Below are 12,057 nucleotides of genomic sequence, written 5' to 3'. Positions count from 1 at the left end.
TGCTCTCTCAGGCAGAGCATGTACCAGAAGAGTTTTGAGAGTAGTTCTGGGGAGGAAGAGGAAGTTTCCCACAGGGGCTAGGCTTTTACATATACTAGTGTTCTAAAGGAAGAGGCCCACCAAGCATAACACACATGCACTTGGGAGGATCAAAAGTTTAAGATGTGTCTGGGCCACTGAGTAAAACTATCTCAAAAAAGAAAGAAATGGGCCAGTATTGTTCAGAAATACTCTTCAAGACTTAGGCTAGCTCTAGGAGTGAAGCCAGACTGATGATGTCATTGCTTAGAAAGCAAGTCACTCTAAGAAAGGATTGTGTTCACTTTTCTAGTGTTTAATGGCCATGCGTTGTTTTCTGTGTTCTCATCCTATCATTATCAGCAGGGAGAACTTCCATTTCTTCAGTATTAAACATAGTGCTAATTCTAGGTTTGTGTTATTTTAAAGTTTGTTTCAAACTTCATGCTTTAACATGTTGACTAATATGCATACTAAACTTCAGTCACATTTCATAAAGATTGCTATGTATCAGGGTTGGTTGGTATATTCACATGTAATAAAAATAGCTATATTTGGCATCTATTTTGTGAAACCATTATATGGTTTTAAAGCCAGTTCTATCTTAAAAATAACAAATGTGTGAAATGGCAAAACATTTATCTTATGACATCATTACTGATGACATGTGAATATACATGCAGCTGTCAGTAGATCACCAACTAGAATATTAGTGACCATCACATTTATGTGTGATGGGGAGGGACTTACTACAGATACATGCTTCTTTCTTTCTCAAACTTTTTAAAAGCAAGTAGATTCTTACTCCTGGCAATGTTCTGTCATTGATGCTAAGGTTTGAGGGGTTTTTGGCATAGAGAAGAAGACAAAGTTGACCCACATCATTTTACAGTTATTTCCTTTGAAAGCTTTCACGGTGTTCTGGTCATTATTTAAAACCATCCTTTTTGTTTTGCTTTACTAATGGGGTTTATTAGTTTCTCTTCTTTTGCTGTGATTACAACTTTCTGGGGACTCAACCCCCTCGAAAGTGCAGTACTATAAAATGCCACCCTCCTTTCCCTGAAAGAAAGAAAGGCATGTTGTTATAGAGAAGGACCGTGGAGTGTGTAAGAAAAACTGTTTTCTCGTATTTTGTGTCGGTTCTTTTACTTGAAAATCTTTCAAGGGGTTTAATGAGAAACGATGGACTCTCTCTGCCCTTGGCTACACAGAACCAAAAAAATAAAAAAACAAAAAAAACAAAAAAAAAAACAAAAACCTGTTGCTATGAAAGCCAAGTGCTTCAAACTTTGAATCGCTTTCTTCTCCTCGCTATCTGGGGTGTTCTAAGTCAGGAAGTATTGGGTGCTTATTTGTATTGCCCCTGACATCAGAACAATCCCATAAAGTAAATTTTCTTTTTAAAAAAATGAGAAACATAAGATTTGGAGGAAGGTTAAATTACTTGGTTAAACTCACATGGGTCGATAATTTCACCTTCTGTTCTACAAGGCCATATTGTTTTCTCCTATCTAGAAAGCCAAGTGTTCCCCACCCCACATTAAGTTAGGAAGTTGTAAAGAATCTAACAATTCTTGCTTATCCAGAGCTTGAACCACTAGCATAGCCCGAATTCATTTGAAATGTTTGGCCCTCAAGTGATGGACGCTCTCTGTTAGAACTCCTCGGTGACTTCCAAGTCAGCCCAGGTCCTGTCCTGTCCTACAAGAGACATGTGGAGGATTTCATTCAGTTTTCCACGGCCATGGGCACATGCTACTCTTAGCTTATGACAAAAGTGAAAGTAGAAGCAAAATGCTAGCCTGCAGTAATGAGATTGAAGAGGAAAGAAGTTAAAGGGAACTGAACAGAACACATTTTAAGTACAAATCAAAGAATCCGCATTTATCCTGACACTGGTTAAGAGAATATAGGTTTGACCTCAGAGTCTCCTGGATCCAGGGATGCAAAACATTGCATGTAGCCTCCTCATGCATTCTATTGTCATTAGGTAATGTTCAGCCATTAATTGCCAGAATTGTTTTCTCCTATCTAGAAAGCCAAGTGTTCCCCACCCCACATTAAGTTAGGAAGTTGTAAAGAATCTACCAATTCTTGCTTATCCAGAGCTTGAACCACTAGGATCTACACTTTTACCCATTCAAAATTAAATTCATTTGATAACACAAAGAGAAAAGTAAGTGAATTAAAAACATTTTGAAATAACAAAATGTATAGCATTCTAGAAGTATTTGGACAGGTGCAGATATCCCATAGTCTGTTGAAAGTTCCTAGCCTTGAACTGGCCTTGAACTACCAAGAAAAATATAGCATCATTTTTCACATAATCCCTATTGAATGTATGAAAGTATATAATATAGTTCAAAAAGGAATTCTGTCAAGAACAGAGAACTTAAAATGCTAAATTAGCAGTTACATTGAAAACTCCGCCATCTATCCTGCTGTAGTCTTTAAGTGTTCCAAGAGTTAGTGTTTGTGGTGCCAGATTTTTAGCAATGCCAGTGGTTAATTTTACATAAACAGGACTCATCTGTTAATGAGAGAAAAGTACGTCCATCAAAGAATTAGAAATACTAAAATTCTCAGCCCTGTCTCCTAATGTCTGTATTATTTTTATGTGAGGTGTATTACAATGCTTACTTGAAAAAATTCATTTTTAAACCTGTAGGCAAAATTGATCTCTTCATATAAGAAACTGAAAGATGTGTAGTGCCTGCTATCTCAGAGCTGTGCGAACACAGTGCATTGTGACCGATAGGAACCATATTGTTATCTTTGAAAAGAAGATTGCTTCCCTGCAGTCCTTGCTCTTATCAGGGAGCTTTGCCCTTTGAATGCATCAGCCTACTAAGGCCCAGAGTTGGTGAGATGCCTGTTTGGAAATTGTCAGACCCCTGCGTCTTGTGACAAGTTTAATCCTACGGAATTGCAGGCCAGTGTAGAAGTCCACTATTTTTCTAGTGCTGTAAGAACTGACTTTGACCTCGTTGAGCAATGGGGTAAACTAAAGTAGAAATGAATGTAGTAGTTGTGATTTAGGAATTGAAGACATGAAGGAGAATTAGTTAGAGAACTATTGTATAAAGGTAGTGGGAGGAAAAAGTACATAACTGTAATGACAGTGAGAACAAAAAGAATTTCAAGTAGAGAGAAGACATTAAATGGATCACATGGCGGTAGAACTTGGAATTTGATGAGTTGGTTTAATTACTTAAATTTTTAAAAAAGATGTGAATTGACCACTTCTTACAAAGTTAAATATATATCTAAAATGCAACCCAGCAATCAGCCTTACTAGATGTTTACCAAAGAGAAATGAAATTTTATGTCCATGCAAAATGGTTTCCATAGATGTTTATAATACTGTCATTTATAACCGCCAAAACCTCCAACCCCGGATTTCTGTCAGCTAGAGAAAGGATAATCAAGCTGAAGTATGTCTATGTAATGATATTGCTTAACAATTAAAAAAAGGAAAACCCTAATCTGTCTATACAGATTTCAAAAGCATTTACACAGAGTTAAAAAAAAAAAAAACTAGACTCAAAAGTTTATGTGTTCAGCAGTTCTAGTTAGATGACATTCTGGGAATTAAAAGTATAAGGACATTGGGGGACTGAGCTAGAAGTAAGGGCTTGAACATATTCAGGTCATTAGATTCAGTCTCCAACAGTGGAAAAAATGGAGAAATGTCAAGTAAACAAACAGAAACATTGGGGACAGAAATTAGACCCATGGTTGCCATTAAATGAGGCTTCACAAAAGCATGAGGAATTGGGGGGGGGGATCGGACAACAGAGGTAATCTCTGTCTTTATTGTAGTATCTTAGAAAATTTGAGTGGTTAAGGGCACTTGCTGTTCTTATAAAAGATTGGATTTAGCTTCCCAACACACACACTGGAAACTCAACTACCTGTAACTCTAGCACCAGAAAAGTCCAACACCTACTTCTCGCTTCTGCCAACACATTCTTACACATGTACACACATGCATGATGCACTAAGTAAAAATTTTAAAAATATTTTAAAAGCATGAATGTATCTGCATAGTGGTACACTCCTTTAATCCCAGCACTCAGGTGACAGAAGCAGGCTGTTAGCCTACATAGTAAGGCCTTCCTCCCTCTGAAAAAATATGAATATAACTGGGTAAAATGTACATCACTACATAATATGACAAGACAGTTGTACCATCTTACAGAACATCCCCTGTAGCATTCATAGTTGTCAGTGAAATGTACTACTTATGTGCACCCATCTCAGACTTTAAGAGGGGGTGTGAATTAGTAGGTCTAGAAAGGGGCTAGGGTAGTTCATGTCTTTAATCCCAGCATCTGGGAAGCAGAGGCAGGTAGATCTCTGTGACTTCAAGACTAGCCTGCTCTATAAAGGGAGTTCCAGGCCAGCCACAGTGAGCCGCTGTCCCCACAAACAAAAGCAGCTCCCCAAAAGAAGTTCTATAGCCCCACCTGCTGGTGCACATTTGTAATCTTGTTGTTGGGAGTCAGGGTGGGAAATTATCAGCACAAGTTCAAGACCAGCCTATGTCAACATTTTGAGCCCAGGGAGGGAAAAGAAGGGAAGAAGAAGGAAGGAAGGAAGGAAGGAAGGAAGGAAGGAAGGAAGGAAGGAAGGAAGGAAGGAAGGAAGGAAGGAAATGTCGATGTAGCCAAAACTATTGCCAAGTGGATCAAATGTGCAATTTACTTTTCTAAACTATGTTTTTTAAGTGCAAACATTATAATTATATTTTTATTTAATTATGGAATCCCTCAGCTGCCATCGGATAGGTATTTGATGTTTTAGAAATAGTGGGCAGTCTGAGCTCCCAGGTTCTATTACGCATTATAATGTGTCCTGTTTAGAATGAGAATTTGTTCCTTCCTTTCTTTCCTTGTCATCTTCTTAATGTTTCCAAGAGTTCTTCCTCTGCAGAATGTTCTAAAAGGTCATTTTCTCTTAAATTACTATGTACTTTGTAGACAGTTCACTGATTAACAGCTTCCTAGGGGAAAACATCCCTGGGTATTGGTATCCAACTTTAAAGAATATATATCTCACAATACCACCCCCTTTTCATTAGTGTGTATTTACATCACCAATTATAATATAGTTGTCCCCTCAGATGCTTGAAGTATCGGTTCCAGTTCAGTGTTCCCCTGTATTTCATGGGGATGAAACATTTGTTCAAAAGTCATCTCAGGGAAAGGAAAGCTTAGAGTTTTGACTGCAAGATTTTAAGGGTAAGGCTAAAAGGGGGCTTCTCAGTTATCAGAGCACCCTGGAGTTGCAATACAAGTTTTCAGCTCTCATATGTATTGTTGTCTGCACTGTTTGTGTTACAGGCACTTGCTTCCTATGCGTGCACACTACTGAAATAACAGTGGTATGACTGAGCAGCAGAAGGTTTTGGTTTTGTCCAATTTTAACTATTTTAATGTAAGTAACCACATGAGCGCATTGATTATGATAATGGTCAGCCTACCTAGATTGTATTAAGTACAATTGATATTTAATGCTGACTGCTGTTAGCTATTGAAGGTTAACTCTAGCTAGTTAAAGTTAGCTTTTAGGAGATAATTGAAGTAAAGGATCGCCACCCGAAAAAATACTCTTCTCGGCCTGAGGTGCTCTGTTTGGAAAAATTGTGGAGTGTTTTGTTTGATTGCAACCTTAGATTTAGCTGATGATATTGCCAACTTTGAAGCCACATCAGAGGAGACAGGAAGATTTGATAGGACTCAAGAATAGAAACAAGACATTAAAAACTTAAGACCTTTGAAGTTTTCCCCTTGTTGTCTCAGAAATATTCATGAAAGATTTTAGAATGAAAACAATAGGTTAATTATTGCTAAGACCCTGTTTTCTATATAGTAGAGTATCAGTCTGTTGGAAAATTCATTTGCCTGAGGATCAAGCTTTAGTGACTTGAGAATAGATTGTTTCCTGGTCTTGTAGCTAAATTCTTTCTGCAGCCACTTAACTAGTTCTGAATCTTCAAACCAAGACATAATGAAATACATCACTTCGACTAATACTTTATTACCCAAATAGGCTGTGGGTTTGACTCAAAGAATCACTTTCTTGTATTTGTTGGTATCTCAGTGCAAAGATTTCTTTATCAACTTACCAATTCATGGTCTTGTTCTGCACTCCCCAGGAGTATCAGAATTGTCAGCTCAGGGTGCTGCTGTGCACTAGTAACACAAGTCCATTAACTTGGTAATGGAGACTGAAGTCTTTACAAAGCTCTTCCCTTGAGATTTCTAATAAGTTCAAGAATTAAAGCTTGCAGTGGAAATGTGAAATGCATCAATTACTTGAAGAGATGCAGAAGAATTTTGTTTCTCTTCCTGTGGCTCAATGGTCCATGTTTATAAACTCAATGCTTCAAAGTCGTTCTGATGGGAAATTTTGGTTTGTTATATTATTTAAAGTTACTAATTCTTTGGTTTGTAGAATGTTCTTACTGATTTAGTTTCTTTCCTCTAATGTAATCCTGTCTTCCAAAGCTCCCATTTGGTACTTCTGTGTCTATACATTAGCCTGGTTCCAGAGCCTGGTAGACTGCTGGGTAGCAGTGAAACTAGACACTCAGTTTGACTGTTTTAGGGCCAGTTCATTAACTAAGAAAGTGATGGCCACTGGGCATCATGGTACGTGCCTGTAATCCTAGCACTCGGGAGGCTGAGGCAAAGAGACTGCTTGCTGTGAGCTCAAGGCCAACCTAGGCTACACAGGCAGGGCCAGCCCTGTGTCTGGGGAAGATGTCAACTTGTTAGGTCTGTTCTGGGGCCTGCAGGGTAGGGTGAGGTAGCACAGAGGGCTGTCCAGTTACAGTCTTTGCATTTCGTGTATAAAGTGAGCCATCACTGCTGGGCACACTCTTGTGTGGTGGGAAAGAAGGTCAGAGTTCCTTTTCAGTTTCTTACTACTTTAAAAATCTGTGATTCTCTGATCATAAACTTTCCCTGTTATTCCATTTCTTTTTTTTTTTTGCAGGCAAATGTATGAATTTATTTTTTTTAATTTATTTATTAAGGATTTCTGCCTCCTTCCCGCCACCGCCTCCCATTTCCCTCCCCCTCCCCCGATCAAGTCCCTCTCCCTCATCAGCTGGAAGAGCAATCAGGGTTCCCTGACCTGTGGGAAGTCCAAGGACCGCCCACCTCCATCCAGGTTTGGTAAGGTGAGCATCCAAACTGCTAGGCTAACAAAACAAAATGGCTCATTTCTACAATGCATTCTGCTTTGATCCTGCGAGTTACTGGATGTAAAGGCCCCTCACAGTGTTGAAATTGATGTAAATCAATAATCATGACTTCCATATATTTCTTCAAAAGAAAAATTTGCCTGTATACCAAGAGAAAGAGAAGTTATTTCTGACTACCTTAGAGAAATATGAAGTTTTATTTATAACCTTCATTCTGATAACATTTATAAAACATTAATTTGTGTATCTGTGTGGGCATATTTTACATGTGTCAATAGTTGATAATAATGACTATTCAAACATGAAACAATTATTGTTCCTACTTGTTTTCATCCAGCTTTATTCTAATGAAAAAGTGGTATTTGAAGTTTCCTATTTTCCTCATCCAGGCTGCTCTATCTTCATTTGCTCTCTAGCTCATTTATTGCTGCTTTTGCTGGGTGTTATTAAGGAATACAAATGCTCCACAGAGCACCATGGTCTCAGCTAAAGTGAAACAGATCTGGTGGTTTGGCTGCTAGGAAGCAACTCGGGTTTGCTGTCAGTGTACAAAGGACTCTAATTCATTGTGCTACTTTTTCCTGCAAGGCAGGGTGTGAGAAATGACTTCAGCTGTTGACTGATTGTGGTCCTTGGGCACCAGATAGTGGATGCTGGAATGTATTGCAGAAAAGCCGATTAAAGCGCTAGGATTTAACAGGAAGAGTAGAGTCATCTGAATGCATACTTACATATTTCTTTTGAAAGTATTACCTTATTATCTTCCTATTCAGAAAGGAATAACATTATTGCAAAAATATGCATTTTGGTGACAATAGCAAGCTGTGCATGATTAAGACTTTGTGCAGGTAGAACGATTGGAACTTTGAGGAGCCTGCATCCTTTGCAGTTTTGTTACTTAGCTTATTGGAATTATATTTCACCATGGCTTAAATTTCAGTAGTCACTTACAGTTCACAGTGTAAATATCCACAATCTAGAATGTCTGCTGTCAGCACCTAATACCTCATCCCCATGTCCTGGCTGCCTTTCTTCCCAATAAAAGTTTACTGGAGTAAAGTACGGAAATATTTTATGTGGTCATTAAACTTGAAGATACTTAAATACAATGTATTTTGCATTCTTCCTGTTAAAACATTTCTACATTTTCTAGCAAGTTCAAGCATAGTCCCTCCATGGCCCTTTGATTTAGTCTGCCTCATTGTCCTGATGCTCTTGGCTTGTCTAGGAAGAGCCAGCATGTCCCTTCCTCTCTCAGGCCTTCTCTTCCACAGTCATCACCCAAAAGCTGCTTGTTTCTTTCTCCCAAAATACCTCCTTAACCCACTGTTAGCCTGTTAGTAATCCTATTTAAACTAGCCAATAAGCCCCTAGTAGTATTTCATAGATTTCCCCACAATCTACTGCACTCATTTGCTTACCTCTCTCTCTTCTTTAATAGGATAATATTTCTTGAAGTCAGAGATAGCAGTGCTGCCTTTTGAGTGTACAAAAGGCTTCTATAGCTATATTCACTTATTTGCATTATTAGATTGTAATTATCCAGCCTTTTTATTTTAAATTTGACTTTGTAATATCATATTCCTAGTATGTTAAACTTCCATATTGCTAAAAAATGTTTAATAAAGGGAAGTCTTTAGCTTTGAGCCTTTTTGGCCAGAAGATACAATTTTACTTTTGTGCAGTTCATTTTTAATTTATAAGAAATTGGAAAAAATAATTCTGTGATTCTGAAATTGTTCAATCTACCACATGGAACTGGGGGATGCATAGATCTGACTTCATTGGTATAAGATTCCCTTAATAACTTTTCTATTTGAAAATGTGGTTATAGTTTCTAGATTTTAGCCTAGTTCTAATCCAAGAGACAAGACAAAGAAAAGGCTGAATAGTATTTATTAATAGTGGAATATAGGATTTAAACAGCTGCTGGTATTGGAATCTTTGTAGTGTTTTCTTTGAAATAACTCAGTTTTATAGAAAAATGCAAAGAAAACATAAAGGTATGACCGCAAATAAGTATTTTAAAATAAGGTTATTGTTTAACTTTTATTTAAAGTTTTCTTTTGTTAATGTATACCTGATTTTTTTCACAGATGATATGTTAAGATAATTTGTATAATTATCTCTTTAATGATATTCCCAACTGCCTTATATCTGAATCATAATCCTAGCTATTATTTAATAAAAAACAAAACACTGTGTTGTTATTATTAAGGTTCTTTGCCCTTCAGTTGAGCTCACAAAAGAAACTTGTTGGATCTTGAGTACACTAAGGAATCTGCTATAAAGATTTGTAATTTCTATTTTCACTCTGATATATTTTTTAAAAGTCTTTTGTGAAAAATAGAGTAAAATTACCCATGTCATAGTAATTGGTTACCTGCTCATTTCCTGAGATGCCTACTTAATAAGATTTACTACTGGTAAAATGTGGTATACCAAGTATAAAGATTAACGCAGGTTAGGTTATTGTTGCCAGTTAAAGAATGTGCTTTCTGTTTTTGTTTTGGAGCACAGCCTCCAAGAGGCTCATAACATTTGGTACGTAGTTCACGTATTTCTAGTCTACAGACCTTCCCTATCGGGCGAGAAAGGATTCATGGTTCTGATATTTACATTTCTTTCTTTCTTTTTTCTTTTTTTTTCCCTGCTATAAAGCGCAGTGATGGTAGTTAATTAAAAACAAAAACTAAAAAAAACTTTCTTTGCCATTACAAATAAGACTGACGGGTTTTTGAAGGCTAGTAATTTGTACCTTTAAAGAGCCACATTATTTTGCTTTTGTCTCAGAATGTATTATGCTTTACAAGTATACTGTGACAGCCTGAATACAAACGGGAGGAGGGAGGGAGGGAGGGAGGGACATTGTCTTGAGCTGGCATGCTGTTATCAGAGGGAATGTGTTCCTAGATGCGAGATTTAGCATTCATTGGTTGTCTGAAGAAAGCTATTTCATCTGAGGATTGGACAAGAAGCTGCGTCAATTTGCTGCCCGTCTCCAAGGCACTGGTGATGCTGCCTTCACAAGCTGGCTAACGTCACGGCTCCATCACCCAGCGGGGTGTGGACTCTCTTTTTCTGTTCTTCTCTATTTAATTCTCTGTTTGCTGCCTACTGCATTTCTTAATCTGTCTTCTGCCAAATGCTAACAGCATGATATTTTGCAATCATCTAGGTGAATACAAAAAAGACGAACTCCTAGAAGCTGCTAGGTAAGTGATTCCATTCATTTTAAGTGAGTATAATGCATTTAAGGGAGAAAAGGGGGAGGGCAGGTGTAGGAGTGTAAAGATTTATAACCTGTTCTTGTCTTGCTTGGGTTTTAAGGGATGGTGTGGATAAGATCTACTAAGTCTTTGTGCACTTTATTACATTGTTAGTGGGCATAATGACAGAATCCTTCACTATGCTGAGTATTGTAAGGCTGATTTTATTTGGAACCTGTCTTGAGGGTACTACCTGCAAACGTTTCAGAAGATATTCTCGGGGTGTTTATATGCCTATGGCTTTCTTGTGCTTTGAAGATTTTTTTTTCCTGACCAAGCTTGAAGGAGAGACGTAAAGTAAACATTCAAACCCTCAGCTATTTTGTTGGTGGTGGCGGTAGTAATGATCATTTATGATTTAATTTATTACCTCTCTATAGAATTTGTATTTTTAAACTCTAGAGTTTTAGATTTTTTTCACAATAAAGTTTGTTTGTAATTAAAATGACTCTGTAGATAAATTTTTAAATATAGAAAGCTGCATTATTCAAGATAGCATACTACCACATAATTAACAGGAATTATGTTAACTGAAATAAATATTGTAAGGCATACATTGTGGTCCATATTTTAAAAATAAAACAAAATCCTTGCTGTTTTCCACTCTTAATGAAAGCATCCATAAATATTCATAAGAAGCCCAGTGATTTTACAGAAGTTGACTTACTACCTTTTTATAGGAGTGGTAATGAAGAAAAACTAATGGCTTTACTGACGCCTCTAAATGTGAATTGCCATGCAAGTGATGGGCGAAAGGTAAGTTGTTTCAAATGCTTCCAGTAATTTCTTGCTTTACAATGAAATTTTGTTCCGAATGGTCTGTGTCTGTGTTTATACGTACACATTTGTAAGCTGTTTTTCCTGGCATCTTTGCACTGTGGAGTGAAATGCTGCTCTCTTACGGGGGGTTGTGACAGGCTCATGGAGCTACTAGCTAGGGAAGCGTGGATCTTCAGGAAGCTTTCCTCTGAACTGGCAGACACTGAAAGTTGTTTGTTACATGAGCTGTTTGCACACAGTGCTTTCAGCAAATAAAATTCACCGTGTGTCCTGTGTGCCATGATGGAAATGATGTTTATCTTTGTTAGGCTGCATGCATTTGTTATTTATTTGGTAGATTTGTCTGCTAGATATCAGCACTTCTTCCATTAAAGGTGAGAAACTGCTAATGATTTTTTAGATCTCCATATCAGTTCTGCTTTTTTTTTTTTACAATTGTGGAATATTGTAAGAAAATAGACTAAAAGAGAAATAATCTCCATAAAGATACACTTGTCGTAGCTGTAAGGTAATGTATAAAATGCGCAGCTAGCAGCCTCACTCTGTTCTGCACTCATGCTGCATATAGAATGAAATGTGCTGTGTTTCAGAATGTGGAAATGACTGCGAAGTTTGCAGTGATTTACCTGGCAGACTGATAGAACCCCAGACCCTCTCTACTGCACTGAGTGCTCTTCCTCACTCTGGGAAGGTCATTTTTAAGGGGTAACTGCTCTCTCGCTCTCTCTCTCTCTCTCTCTCTCTCTCTCTCTCTCTCTCTCTCTCTCTCTCTCT

The 12,057-nt window shown here is 37.6% G+C and overlaps 1 protein-coding gene across 1 annotated transcript in view; it reads left to right on the top strand.

Annotated features, from left to right (window-relative positions):
• Tnks (tankyrase) overlaps nt 1-12,057 on the top strand; it is a 158,552-nt gene that overhangs the window by 82,096 nt on the left and 64,399 nt on the right. The window contains exons 4-5 of the mRNA XM_005362522.2: nt 10,413-10,449; nt 11,184-11,259. Coding sequence (XP_005362579.1) covers nt 10,413-10,449; nt 11,184-11,259 — 113 coding nt within the window. The remainder of the gene's footprint in view (nt 1-10,412; nt 10,450-11,183; nt 11,260-12,057) is intronic.

Source organism: Microtus ochrogaster, linkage group LG7_11 (assembly GCF_000317375.1).
Source record: "Microtus ochrogaster isolate Prairie Vole_2 linkage group LG7_11, MicOch1.0, whole genome shotgun sequence".
Classification (NCBI taxonomy): Eukaryota; Metazoa; Chordata; class Mammalia; order Rodentia; family Cricetidae; genus Microtus; species Microtus ochrogaster.
Note: the sequence above shows the minus strand (reverse complement) of the source record. Positions and strands in the feature narration are given on the sequence as shown.